The sequence below is a fragment of the Vanellus vanellus genome (assembly GCF_965231255.1).
Source record: "Vanellus vanellus genome assembly, chromosome: 3".
NCBI classification, from domain to species: domain Eukaryota; kingdom Metazoa; phylum Chordata; class Aves; order Charadriiformes; family Charadriidae; genus Vanellus; species Vanellus vanellus.
Window position 1 is genome coordinate 87,481,879 of NC_138907.1, and position 14,806 is coordinate 87,496,684.

The following is a 14,806-nucleotide window of genomic DNA, read 5'->3' on the forward strand; positions in this document are numbered from 1 at the left end:
AAATACCAAGTGTGTAACAATGATTTCCATGAAGAAGGTTCTGCAAACTCAGCATAATACTGAAAAAAAATTGTGCAGTTTGAATTAACACTGTATAAAAGACTTCCAGCACAGCTTGCCTCAGAGTTTACAGTTAATACCCGATCGCTGCTTTTCTCTTCTGAGGGAAAAAAAAGAAGTTGAATTCTGCTAATTTTCTTGCTACTACATTCCAAAGCCCCACAGTGACCTTTTCTATTTGCACTCTAAACCCTTTCTCCGTGAAAATGAACAATGTACTTCCCAGTGCAGGGTTTCACCATCTTGCTCCTGTCCTGCAGGATAAAGCCCTCTTGGAGAGGAAACACCTCGTGCCTGGAGGTCATTCAGTTGATGGCAGATCGTGGAAAAGGGAAGACCATAAATCACTTGTGTTGAAACATTAAAAGCTGATAAATAGGTGGTTCTGAGCCATAGCCCAGCCCCGGCTTCCCTGTGCGCAATGCAGGGCTCGGGGTGCTTCCTGGAGCGGCCAAGGGCACGGCCAGGGGAAGTCTGTGTTGGGCTGAGATTGCAGCCACCGGCCAGGGCATCCATGCAGGCTCTCAGCGGCTGCGGGAAGGGGCACGGCATGGATCCGCTTTTGGGAAGCCGTTGGAGTTACAATGGTAGCCTTGGGAAGGCACGGCGGTATAAGCAGCTGGGTGGAGGTCCTTTCCGAAAGCGTAGCTAGGGATCTGCTGGAGCGGAGGGTGGGATTTACAGCACCGGCATCTCAGTACCGCATCGGTCAGGTTTCCTAGCATAGAAGGCAGGCTCGCTCGCCAGTGGGGAAATACACCGTGGTATTTTCAGCACTTCACAGGGCATGCGACAAATTTTTTAAAAAAATACACTTGATGAGAGCTGTAGTTAAAAAGTGGGAAATTACTAATTAGTAACCAAGTAATTCAGGGTTTCATTCACACAAATTGCACTATTACTGTAAAAAAGGATTGCAATTTCAGGCAAACAGTGTTTTTTGTTTTTTAGAAAAAAAGGCACTGAAAATATAATTGATGTTCTGTTCATTACCTGCCAGGTTTCGGGTTTCTTGTACATTTATTCATCATCTGAGACATTACAGGCATAAGACATGTCTGGAAAAAAAAGAAAAAAACTGAACGCTTTCCCCTTTGCATTGTCATTTGCAACTCTCAGGTTTTCCCACTAGATTGTTCTTGTAAACTCTTGCATTTCACAGCACGCAAGAGTGACCACTTAGAACATCATTATAACGCTATCATTAGCATCAGAGTTACACAGAAAGATATGAGTGGGATGAGCCTCAGTATCATTTTCTCTTTTACCTTACCATAGTGCTAATAAAATGATTGCTGTCAATTCTTCTTATTAGTCTCAATTCATGAGAAAAAAAAAAAAAAGAATGAATTTTCTCATGATTAAGAAATCCAACTGGTAGCATTAAAAAACCCACAGTGTCTCTCTCCCTTACCTGTGTGCAGACCAATAAGCAGATTTGTATCGTCTCTCTACATATGAAGTCGGTGAAGGGCTAATGGATGCTGGGTTGGTTGGTTGGCTGGGTTTCTTCTGTTCATGTAGGCATTTCATCTGGGTACTTAGAAGCATAGCATGAGTCAGCAGTAAATACTGAAAATACCAGTAAAAGAGAAGCCGTAAACATCCCATTAAGAATTCCAGTAATATTATAGTTTTGTAATGTTGGAAGAAAAGAAAAAGTCAACATAGCCACTGGCTTAAAAATATTCTTATAAAGGTGGGAAGATGGAGTTATTTTTGAGAAGTCTAGTAAATACTTAAGTCCACTTTTCTCTAGATTATTAGTCTTGCGAATGACACTGTAGGAAAATAGTACCCTGGTTTGAACGCAAGGCAAGAGAAATAGTTTGAAGTCATGCTGTGTCTACACGTGTACCTGTATATTGTACTAGCAAAGGAAAATGCTGCAAAGATCCACGTTAAGAGGTAGCAGAGGAGGAATTTTGCTTCATTTTCTACATGTATTTGGTTTGTGTGGCAACGTTTTGGTAGCAGTGGGGTTACAGGGATAGAGCCAATGCCAGCCAGCTCCAAGATAGACCCACCACTGGCCAAAGCTGAGCACCTCTGGGATAACATATTTAGGGTGGGGGGGGAACAACTGTGCAACGGAGAGAGGAGTGAGAATATAGAAACAACTCTGCAGACACCAAGGTCACTGAAGAAGGAGGGGAGGAGGTGCTCTGGGCACCAGAGGTTCCCTTGCAGCCCATGGAGGTTAACGGTGGAGCAGATACCCACCTGCAACCTGTGGAGGACCCCACACCAGAGCAGCTGGATGCCCAAAGGAGGCTGTGACCCTGTGGGAAGCCTGCACTGGAGCAGGCTTCTGGCAGGACTGGTGGACCTGTGGAGAGAGGTGCCCACGCTGGAGCAGGTTTGCTGGCAGGACTTGTGACCCCATGGGGGACCCATGCTGGAGCAATCTGTTCTTGAAGGGCTGCACCTTGTGGAAGAGACCCACACTGGAGCACTTCATGAACTGCAGCCCACAGGAAGGACTCACGTTGGAGAAGTTTGTGGAGGACTATCTCCCATGGCAGGGACCCCACACTGGAGCAGAGGGGAAGAGTATGATGAGTCCTCTCCCTGAGGAGGAAGGAGCAGCAGAGACAACCTGTGATGAACTGACCTCAACCCCCATTCCCCATCTCCCTGCGCTGCTCAGGGGGAGGAGACAGAGAAAATCAAAAGTGAAGTTGAGCCCAGGAAGAAAGGAAGGGTGAGAGGAAGGTGTTTTTAAGATATGGTTTTATATCTCATTAGCCTGCTCTAATTTGGTTGGTAATAAATTAAACTAATTTCCCCAAGTCAAGTCTGTTTTGCCCATGATGGTAATTGGTGAATGATCTCCCTGTCCTTATCTCAATCTACGAGCCTTTCATAATATTTTTCTCCCTTTGTCCAGCTGAGGAGGGGAGTAATGGAGCAGCTTTGGTGGGTACCTGGTGTCCAGTCAGCGTCAACCCACCACACTACGGTGGTCAGATATTTGCAGTGCAGCAGTATTATACCAAAATACCCCTGTCGGTTGCCCTTAGCCCTGTATGCTGCTAAATTTTATCTCTCAGAAGGTGGTTCTTGTTTGGAAAAATAATTCCTTAAAATACTTGAAGTTTCTGTGTTTCCACAACTTTCCTTTTCAGCAGCAGATAGAATACATACAAATAATCCTTTTTCCTTTGTAAGCCTTAAAACAAGCGGGTTCATTTGGTTTTGGGGTACATAGTGTGTTCAGACACAGCACAGGCTTTTACAGCTTTCTACTCAGAGAAACTGAAATGCGAAAATAATGCAAAGAGGATTCAGTCTGGTGCTGGGCAGAAAGTTTTGGGTAATAGAAGGATTACTTCAATGTGTCCAAGTGCGAAGGGGAGTCACGCAGTGTTGGGTGTTGGAGGAAGCTGACCTCCCACCACCACCACCACCACCACCCCAAGTCCGATCCCCGTACTCAAAGGCGATGCCAGTTGCAGAAATTTCAGAACAGCAAGCAGGGAACTGCCTAGCTCAAACTGTTGTAATGAGTGTCTTACATCCTTCCAACCTCTACTCTGCTGTCAGGAGGTGGAGGCTTATCTGCAGGCAGGAGTGATCCCAGAACCCTCATGCTGTGCTACCAGGGGCTGGACCTTCACTTGGATTGGGGGATTTTTCTTGGGAAAATGGAATTCAGAAACTGCTTTTTTTTTTTTGTAAATGACATTAAACCACTGGTGAAGGCATGTTGCTTTAGCCACACCTGGAAATGTATTTCTTCTGAAGCCACTAAACATCATCTTTCTCTCCCCCTTAAGGCTTAAAATCACTCTTAATTCTGACTGAGGAATGAGGTCGCTGTAGTTAGTGGCTTGGCTTCGTCGGGTACACTTCCACCTTACCTTTCACTTGAGATGAGGTCTTCAGTGTAAACACGCAGTGCTGCCCGCCTGCTGGAGAATAGGCTGGGGTTTTGAGGGTTTTTTCCCCTAATCTGAAAATAACAGAAGCAAGCACAAAGCTGTTTTTTCACTATTAGAAGACCCGACAGTCGCTCTTGCTTTTTTTTGCTAAAATCTTCTAAAATTTCCCACATCTCCATGTCACTTTCTCTACTAAATCAAAAATCGTAGATGAACAGTAGGTGGTTGAAGGAAAGCACTTTGCAGTCCATCTCAACTCTATTTTGGTTTTGAGGGGGAAGTTAGGGGGGGTTAGGTAATCAAAGCGCAGCAGAGTGAAAGCCGGTGGTAATGACCGCCCTTCCCCATACCTTTCCTAAACAACTTATTGGGATTTAAGAGTTGATGGGCTGCTTGGCCACGGTCATGGGGTACCCAGAAATCGGGCAGCATCCCGGCACACCATGTTTGCCCAGCATCTGTGTTGCTCCTCACCGCCTTGTTTGTGTTTTCTTCCTCCCTTCTCCCCTGCAGGGTGTGAACGGCATGTCTGTGGATGAGAAGACTGACTCCCCCATGTATGTGTATGAGTCAACGGTGCACTGTACCAATATTCTCCTCTGCTTAAATGACCAGCGGAAGCAGGACATTCTCTGTGACGTGACGCTGATCGTGGAGGGGAAGGAGTTCCGCGCCCACCGGGCTGTGCTGGCTGCCTGCAGCGAGTACTTCTTGCAGGCCTTGGTAGGGCAGACGGAAAATGATCTGGTGGTCAGCCTGCCGGAAGAGGTACAGTATGTCGTCGTGCCCCTGCCTTAAACATAAGCCCCCTCCATCCCATGCGGTGAGGAAGACCTCCGCGATCCACTAAGGTGGCCAAGCGGAGTGCGACACAGGTGTCAGTGCCTGCCCCGGCACAGCTCTCGGTGTGGTTTTTGTGTTTTAGCGGGTTGTGAATCGCTGAAGGATGGACATGTTCAGACCAACCTTCCTTGCTGGCGGTAACTCCTAACGGGTACGGCAGCAAAGCTTTAAGATGCTTCAGCTCACCTTTCTCACCACCACCGAGGGAGTTGTACCCAAATGCTTAATTACCAATAGCTTCATTCAGGGCGTTATCAGGACCCTGATATTCTTCTGCTCTTCCAGACAGGAAATTTGAAAGGGGTAGTGTGGCTGCTAGATGGCAGGTTATTGTTGAAAAATAATTTGAGCTGTCACATTGTTGGGAGTCTCATTGCTGCCCACCCCTCTCTAGCAGGTCGTATCTTCGTCCTCCTCTTTCCCCTGTCCTGCACCTCACTGAGCCTTGCTTCCTCTCGCCGCCCCTCAAGACGAGTTTGGGATTTAACTGCTCTGGGACGCGTGTTTTCCACCAAGAACCCATGAACGCGGTCTGTCAAAAAGCAGGGTTTTTCTCATGCGGCATGGCTCCCACAGCAGGAAGCCAAGGGATGTAGAAAATACCTACCTCACTGGAAAGTTTACTTTATTTTACCACAAAATCTCACTGGCTGGCTTCCACCCCCACTGTAATTTCCTCACAGCCGTACGGCCGTGACAGCACAGCAACCGTAGGGCGCGCCAGTGGCTTTGCTGCCCACATAGGGAAGATGTGTGCCTGCTGCCCAGGGCTGCCATCACCCACCACCTTGGCACTGCCTGCCCGGCGTCTCCAGCTGGGACAGGAAGTACAAGAGGGGCAGCCATGTCCCCAGGGCATGGGACTGCAGTCACTCAGTGGGAAGGTACCCTGGCATGCAGAGGGTTTTTCACCATCATTTGCTTAACGCCCATGAAGAAGCACGGTGTGTTTTTAAATGATGACAGGTCCCAAAGTGTCATACACTGTTTTTTCCCCCTCTGGTTTAGCTCTCCAGAGACTTTAGTGGCGTCATGATGTTGTCACGGCAGAAGTTGGAGGGCATTAGAAGAAGTAGGTCACTGGGTGTGACTTCATGAGTCTTGACACTGAATATTACTCATGAAGAAATTTTGACCCAGACATTTTGCATAGGAGTTTAGAGATATCGCAGGGGACGCGCTAGGATGCACACTATAATTCTACAGTGTCCACTAATAATTTCCAGTGGAAGAATCAAGTCTCTGTCAGTGTTGCATAGCTTTCGCACCACAAAGCAAGGATGGGAGCAGAGAGGTGACAAAACATGCCATGGGGTGCGCAGGTAGGAAGAGACAGGAGGGTTTCAGTGCTTTTCTACAAAGCCTTGGTGAGTCCTCCATGTATGATTCAGGTCCAGTTAGATAAAGAAAAATGATTGAAATTCAAATAAGCGCATACAAGAGTGACTGAGATGTTCAGAAGAAAGAGCCTGGCCTAAAGGAGGGCAAGACAAGACCATGGCAGGTTCATCCCGCTGACATGACAACTGCAACATGCTGCAGTACTGTGTAGGCAGAGGAGATGAAACAGCTGAGAGGAGGAGTTTCTCTTTAATACTAAGAGTGTTGACACAAGCATTGATTGGTTTCCACTGGCTTTTAGTAAAAGTAGATTGGAAATTAGCAGATTTCTAATCACAGCAGCGGTAAGGTGTTGAGCTGCAGGGTGGTGGAGGGATGACAATGTGTCTGCACTCCATGACACAGTCCTATGCTCAAACAAACACTAAAGATTTAAAACACAAAGGTTTGTCTTTCTATGTGTTTTATGAGATATTACATTTAAAAAATTCCTCCAGTCCAACCATAAATGTTTTCTATTTAAGTGAATCCCCTTTGGATAAGTGAAGTATTGGGGTTTTACATTTTAGAATATATCTCAATGAAAGATAAAAAACTTTTAGTGACTTAGGGTTGCACTGGCTTCTCTTAAGGTCCAGTGAAGTCCATGGTTTTGCAGAAGCAGTGATTCTAGTTCTTGTTTTTCCCAGTACTCTAAAATTATCACACTTCACCTAAGACCACCACTGTTATTTTGCCACATGCTTCGATTAGTTGCAAAGCACCAGGGCTTTATCTTTCTCATCCTGGAAAAGAACTTTCTCGGCTTATTAAAAAAGATGCCTACATTTACCAATGCCTACTTGTACAGATATTTTCCACGTGCAACTTAATTGCTGGTAAACTCCATTGAATCTAATTTGCTCGGTGACTACTTTATTTCAATATGTGAGGTGATCAATTATAATAATTTTCTCACAAGTGTTAGTCACTTTGGGTAGAGGTCTGCCTGATGCAGTTTTTTATTTCTCAGTTATTCCTTGGTTAAGGTGCACATCTCTGCTTCTGGTGTTGCTCAACTTCAGAGTACTGGGCGCTTTGGTAAGTGCCTGTCCTTAGGTATGGGAAGTGCCTCTGACAGAGAGCAGTGTCAGAGCCCCCCATGAAAGGAACTGAAAGACTCCTGGATTTTAAGAACTGATAGAGCAGGGGAAAAAGCATCTTAGTTATATTGCATTAAAAGAAGTTAACAGGGTCTTTTTCATTTCACGAGCTAATGGCTCTTGAGTTATTTCTAAAGGTATCTGTGAAAATTGACTTAATCTGCCATGTAAGGGGTTATACCTCCAGTGGAAAAACTTCAAACAAAAGTTGAAAGTTAGTGCCTTGAGCCAATACTTTTTTCAGGCTTAGAGACAATTTATGTTGGCATATAGTTGTTATAGAAAAACAAGAGGTTGAAAATAATTTTTAAATATAGTCTTCACAGTTCAAAAGTTTTCCAAAGGTGACGATCACTTGTAAATTAGCAAAGCTATTTTTAAGTCAACCATACAAGCATTGTATTTTAAATTCTGCCATGGTTTAATAACTGCTAAAGTACGCAATTGTTGAGAAAGGGCATTATTACTATTATTTCTCAAAGGTTTGATGTTGGAGCTGGATAAAGCTTTATATATATAAAGCTTATACACTCATGTAATGTTGGTGTGAGGGAGCTTAACATCAAAACAAAAGAACTTATTTTTGATTATTCAAAGCAGTAAATATGCCTCTGAAGTCTAAATTGCAGACCATGGGTTTTTTTACTTCATAGCGTGTTGGGGTCTTTTTGTTAATCTGGCATCCAGACATTGTTAACTGTTGTCTAGCTAAACAGCGAACAGATGTTTTCTACGTTAGTTCTTGTTTATATCCAATTACAAGTGAGAGCGGTCTTTATGATACACCAGTCATTTCAGTAGGGAGACATTGTGCACACACGGAATTGGGACTAGTTGAACTTACAGGGTTTTAAACCACTGCAAACCTTTTTGTTAGACATTTCAGGTCAGTTCAAGCGTGACCTAATATGCCTCAGTTCAAACCTTTCCCTAATCAACTTAAACTAAGTCAGTATGGAGCTAATTCAGTATGGACCTAATTCTGCGCTGATTGAAGAGCTTCAATGAAGCCTTTTGTGCTAGCTTCGGTAATTTGATTTCATACTACACCTTTTGTGAAAGCAACGTATTTCAGTCTGTAGATAAGCACTTGGAAAAACAGTCACCTAATAACAAGGACTCAGATATGGCTGTGGTGTGTGAACGATCAGCCCTCAGAGCAGAGTTAGAGGAATGGAGTATGTCAGCTGCCTACAGCTAATACTAAAGGACCCTCTTAGCTCTTCACTTCTATGCTTTTCTCTTCATTTGCAGTTTTTGTTAAATAGCTAGAACCTCGCCTGCTTTTCACCCAGGGTATTTTTCAGCAATTGTACAATTTTCCTCTAGCAGCTGCCGTTAAATGCAACGCAAAATTAATATTTTCCAAGAACTGAGTTTAAAGCTGTAAAGTTAGTCATTCACTCCATACCCCTAACTGTTGTTTTGTTTTATTTAATCACGAAAACTGGTCTTCCTTCCTTTAACAAGGCACTTAATTAAGCTTTTAATTCATGATAAGAAGTTAAATGGCACTTATGAGGCTTTTTTAATGGTTTCCACTTCCCATCCAGATTACAAAAAAAGGTGTGATAGAGAGAGAGACACGGCTGTCAGCCAGGGGTATTGTAGGTCATGCCAATATTAGCTGGCAGCAGGCCATTATCCAATTAACATTGCTTCATCGCTGCAAGTAATAGCTCTCGAGTAGATGATTGAGTCATTCATGCTGTAGTGGTACTCTGCTTTACTTGAGAAGGAGCCAGTGCTTCGTCGGATAGGCTTTTTATTCGCTATTATTACCTGCCTGGCTTTGCCAGTGGAAGCACCCAGCGAGTCTGTATGGGCCAGCTGAAAGCTGGGTGCTGGACGGAGGAGCATCATCTGTGCAAACACCTTATTCACTTGGTTTTCTGAAAGCTGAGGGAGCAGTTAAATGGTGAAAAGACAGAAACAGCAACAACAAATAAACCCCCTCAGTTGCATGAGATTCCTACAGCTTAGAAATGAGATTCCCAACCTTGCTGGCATTTCTTTGACTTTGGGGTGTACATTTGAAAAAACCTTCACCTGGTCATTCCAGCCACGAGAGCACCAAGTGCCTTTCTCTCTGGTGAAGTTAAACACAGGTCTTCTGAAGTCGTAGACCAAGCTTTCTCTAGCACTGGTCTGGTACTGTCCTTTCTGTTATAAAACCAACTTGCTGCTTAATTGGGTTGGTTTGTTTTACCTGTAACCCTCAAATTTCTTGAATCTGTTTCAAAGACTGGTTGCTGGGGACTTTTTTTTTAGCGCAGTGAACTATCTGCTGGAAGTGCTTCCTTCCAAAAGGATTAAATAGAGTTGTTTACAAATCTTCCAAGGGGCAAAGGGAAGCTGCATCTCTTTTAGGAAGAGGGGGTGAGTCCTGGTTTGAGCTGGGATGGAGTTAACTTTTTTGCTAGCAGCTGGTGTAGTGCTATGTTTTGGATTTGGGATAAGAAATACTGTTGGTAGCACACTGGTGGTTTTGGTTGTTGCTAAGCTCTCAAGGCCTTTCCTGCTCTTCACGCCACCCCGCCAACAAGTAGGCTGGGAGTACACAAGGACTTGGGAGGGGACACAGCCGGGAGATCTGACCCCAACTGACCAAAGGGCTATTCCATACCATGTGACATCACGCTCAGTATATAAAGCTGGAGGAAAAAGAAGGAAAGGGGGGGACATTTTGAATTATGGCATTTGTCTTCCCAAGTAACATGCAATGGAGCCCTGCTTTCCTGGAGATGGCTGAACACCTGCCTGCTGATGGGAAGCAGTGAATGAATTCCTTGTTTTTCTTTGCTTGTGTGCGTACCTTTTGCTTTACCTATTAAACTGTTGTTACCTCAAGCCATGAGGGTTTTTTTCACTTTTACTCTTCGATTTTCTCCCTCATCCGACCTGGGGGGAGTAAATGAGTGACTGTGTGGTTCTAGCTGGTGGCTGGGGTTAAACCACGACAGGGCAGCATGTGCTTGGGGAGCTTTTTTGTTTGTTTATCCGCACAGCTCTTTTCTTTGCTATTAAGAGAATGATGTTCAAAGTAGATGTTAGCACATACCGCGGGCTGAATTTCTCTGCGTTCTTACTGCTTTACTGCTCCCCGACGGCTGCTGTGAAACCTGCCATTTCCCCATGAGGTTTAGCCCTGTGAAATCTGTCATCTGCTTCTTCGGTTGACGTGGGTTAACTCCCTCACCCGGTTAATCTTTGCAAAGAGAAAGGCAGGCCGGGAGCTCGGTTCGGGTTCAAGGCTGGCAAAAGCTGAGTATGTTGGAAAGCAAAGGCATGCGGCACCCTGGGTGGGACTGAGCCAGGCATCTAACATTAGTATAGCTCGTAGCTGACAGGGAGGAGAAATACTGGCAGCTGCTAACCATCCATGCCAACCCGCCAGCCTGCAGGAAAAATGCTGGGAATTAGCCAACGAAAGATGATTGCGATGAGGACAAAATCAAAGGCAGGATGCAGGAGGTCAGCTATTACATACCCTGCTGGCTGAAGGCAATTACTATTCCTTTTTATCTCTCTAGAAATAAAAGATATTCTCTTACTTTGTCTCTTTCCTTTCTGTGCAGTGTGTATATGTATGAATGTAATGTCTTTAAGGAATGCAGTGACTGAGCTGGGAGTGCTCTGCACAGACGCTTGGAGTGGAAGAGGTGATAAATGTGGGAAAGAGAAGCAAGAGGGCAAGAAGAAAATGTCTGCTTGGAAGTTTGTTTTCCAGCTGGGGGGATATTATTACACAGTAGGGAACAACGGAAGACCCTTTTTCTTTGACACCCCAGAGATGTATTAGGAGTAGCTAAGGTTAGTTCTTAGACAATGGGGAGCATTATTGTGGTTTTCTTTTTACATGACTGTATCAGCCATTGATGTTCCTCACAGCACTGGCCAGAATTAATTCTGTTTTGGCTCAGGAGGTGGCAGTGACCTGAAAGCCTTCCCGAAAGCCACCCCCCCCACACTTCATCCACAGAGCTTTTTGTAGCGGCAAGAGGTTGTATCCATCAGGCTTCAAGTAAAGTCGGGCTTCAAACTCATTTATGCTTCAACCTCACCTCAGCAGTGCCACTTCAGTGAGTCCGTATGGGTGGAAGTTGGGTCTTTGGTTTCCTAAATTCCTCCTAGGGAATGTGTTCTTCTTCATGCTGATTCACAGGGCTGACACTGATGACCGCTCAGAAGGATAACTGGAGGCTGCGAATCTGTAGTGAGAGTAAAACGGAGCATCTGGGTACTTTCTGAGGTCTTACGTGACACGATACTAATTCAGGAGAAATTGTGAGACAGAAATGTGTATTGTTTGATGTGCGTTGCTTAAGTAGCATAGTACAAGGTACAAACGGCATACTTTGTTTCTAGCAGGTGAGCGATAAAACAGCAGTAAGACCGTCAAGATGTGATAAGAAATTCCATCCATGTCTTACTGCAAAAGATTCTGGCACTGCCTGATTTTTCATGCCTCAAATAAGATGAGGAAACTAGCCACATACTTTTCATTCCGCTTGGTGTAGCTTCCATTATTTTCTGATGAGGGCTGTCTCACTACTGATAATTTTTCTCTGATATTTTCAGGTGGAGAAAAGTGAAATACATCTCTATTGTGTAGTCAGGAGAGCTAGGCTTAAAAAAGCAAAACAAAAGCCGTGCATAGTGCACGTTAAGGGGAGAAAATCTCGCCATAACTTCTTTACCCTCCCTTTGGCGGTAGTTGTACTATTTATTTATTTATTCGAGTAAGCATATAAAAATGTACTGTCGAAGGGGATATGGAGATGAATGCACAGAATGAAATTCACCACTGCGATAAGTGGACTCAATTTCGTTGCCTTTGTTAGACTCCTGCCTGCCGCTAGTGCTAAATCGGGCTGATTGACTGTGATTGCACTCACTATTGAAAAGGCAGTTTACAGTGTGGAAATTTTCTCTCTCAAACATGACAAACATAATCTAAAATGTAAAAGATGTCCTGAAGAGTAAGTCCTAAAGGTAAACTAGGCTAAGGGCATGAGCAGAAGAAATAAGCATGTATAACAGGAGGTGTATTTTGTTTGTTTGTTTGTTTTTTAATTTTTTTTTTCTGTATTTAAATACATATCTGAATATGAATGAAAATGAGGTGTCTGAGCCAGGACTGCATGTAGTTCCTCAACGCTGTGAGCATTCTGGCACTGCAGTCTGAAAGATCTCCTCCTCTCCTCACCCCTTCACCTTTCATTCTCCTAAATCTGCTTTTTCTCCATCTAAAAAAGCTTTCAATTTCTTTATTGCCAGAAAGCTAAGTATCTGCTCTTCTAAGAGTCCAGAAATACAGTCTAAGCATTTGCTATTTGAATAAACAGACAGATAGCGCCCAGATAAGACACCCCTCAGCTTCACCACATCAGAGACCACAACCTGTTAAGGTACTTTCTGATCCCAGTGCCAAGCTCTGCTTCATTAGTGTTCCCAAGACCCAAAGAAGATAAGGTTTTATTTCCGTACAGCACTTTCTGACAAGGCTTCCCCAGTGAATAATATCAGACCGGCTGTTTTTCTCAGCTACCAGTGAAATTGAGCATGTTATGGGGTGGAATATGGCTTGTATTCAAATGATGCATTGCAGCAGTCAACAAACATTAAGACTAGAAAGTACAGTTCAATTTGGAAGTGAAATAAGGGTTTTAGGTGAGGAGAAGGCAATTGAATCGTACTAGGATTTGGGAATGAGATGCTCTTTGTGAATTTTATGGGCAGGCTGTTGGGTTTTTTAGAGGAACAAGTAGACACACTTTCTGTTACACACACGACACAAGCTTCGAAGCGAGAAATGGCTGGTTTATTCCAGGACTTTTGTGCAGCACTGAATTTTCCTCTGTCCCACTTTGATGGGAGACCATCAGCAAACACTTAGCGCAGTCTAACACTACTAAAAGCTGTGTCCTTGGGCACTTTATTTACTTTAAGAAATAAATAAATAGGAGCAGCTGTACTTGGTCAAACTACAGATCTGTCTAGCCTAGGACTGGTTTGTTCTAAAAATGAGATTTAATTTCTGTGAAGGAGCTTGAGAGGAAGCTTGGGTGGTTGTTTAAAGACTTAAATGAAAAGAAAGTATCAGGCATATCTCTAAGAAGCGTGTTTTGATTTACTGGGGAAAGATATCATGAGAGCCACTGGCAGTTGTTTTGAAGCCAGATTAAAATCAGCTGAAAAATTTCGCATGTGTTTTTAGCAACAAACTGCTCAGTGACTACACATTGTTTCGTAACTGTAAGGCAAAAGGAGAGATGAGCTTTAGACACTCCTTCAAGAAGCTTGGTGCTCAGCACAAATGTAGTCGAGTAAAATTTAACATCCTAGCGTAACATAGATCAGATTTGCTAATAAACCTTTCTGTCTTTCACTTTACTTAATCTGACTTTATAAAAGCAGATGGCATGAGAGTGTGTGGTTAAGTCTGTTTCCTGCACACAGAAATAATTGAAATCTTTCTTTTTTTTAGTTTTTGGTTTGTATTTTGGGTTTGGGGTTGGTTTTTTTTTGTGCTTAAAAGTTTGCACGATGCATCTTTTGGGTCACTTAAGAGCCAGTGATGGAAGCTTTAGAAGACTTTGTGGAGAAGAGGAGGTTAATTCATAATCGAAATGCACCAGGAATTTCTTGCTGTGACCCAGGGACTGCTGCTAGCCAGGGGGTCTGAAGTTAAAATACCCACAGCTGGGCTGAGAACGGCAGAGAATCACAGTACTAGCACTTTCAGTACAACCAATATATAAACAAGGTGTCACCAAACAGCTGGAATTGAGAGGTATCAGCTCTGAAGTTAAATAATGGTAGCATAAAACCTTCAGCAGTAGATTTTTGATGTCTCTTGTGAACAAATAAAATACTGTCATCACCTCTCTGCAAATGCTGGGGTGGAAGCTGATGTATCAGATAGGAATTACAGCACAGGTCTGTGCATCAGGTCAGTGACGATTAAATCACCTTGTGTGAACCACTCAGCTATGTTTACCTCTCTCTAAACGCTCTGGTTCACATTACCTCACACGGAGGTGAACAGACTGACCCACAACTGGCACAGCTGCCGGTCCCAGAGCAGCCTGTATATCTGAACCCAGAGCTTCCAGCTTATCACTCTTCAGCTAGAGTTTCAGTCTCATTTTCTTCCCTCTGTAACTTTTTAGCATGCAGGAAGCATTGAGGGGATTTTCCGACTAGTTGCAGCACTTCTCAAGATGATTGGGGTAGGATGGAGCCACTCACTGCCTTATCTGGCTGATTGGTCCTGGGTGATGGATGGGCTCTACTCTGTGTCCTCTGCCCGTTCCTGCATCACCCCTGAGGTCCTGTGCACTGCCATCGATAAGAACTGCTGAGACTGCCACATCTAAGAGGAACGTGGACTTGGAGGCATGGAGCAGATCTGAAAAAGTATGTGGATTGCCACAAAGACTTCCAGTTCGTCACCAGGAGACTGGTGCACTCTGAGGATGCTTATTTCGGAATTTTTGCCTAAGTGACAGAGCTGTTGCAGACTCCAGGTCA

The 14,806-nt window shown here is 44.1% G+C and overlaps 1 protein-coding gene across 1 annotated transcript in view; it reads left to right on the forward strand.

Moving 5' to 3' along the window:
- The window catches only part of BACH2 (BTB domain and CNC homolog 2), an 89,407-nt gene that overhangs the window by 32,916 nt on the left and 41,685 nt on the right, over positions 1-14,806 (forward strand). The window contains exon 3 of the mRNA XM_082481779.1: positions 4,458-4,712. Within this exon, the coding sequence (XP_082337905.1) occupies positions 4,470-4,712 (243 nt within the window). The 5' untranslated portion in view covers positions 4,458-4,469. The remainder of the gene's footprint in view (positions 1-4,457; positions 4,713-14,806) is intronic.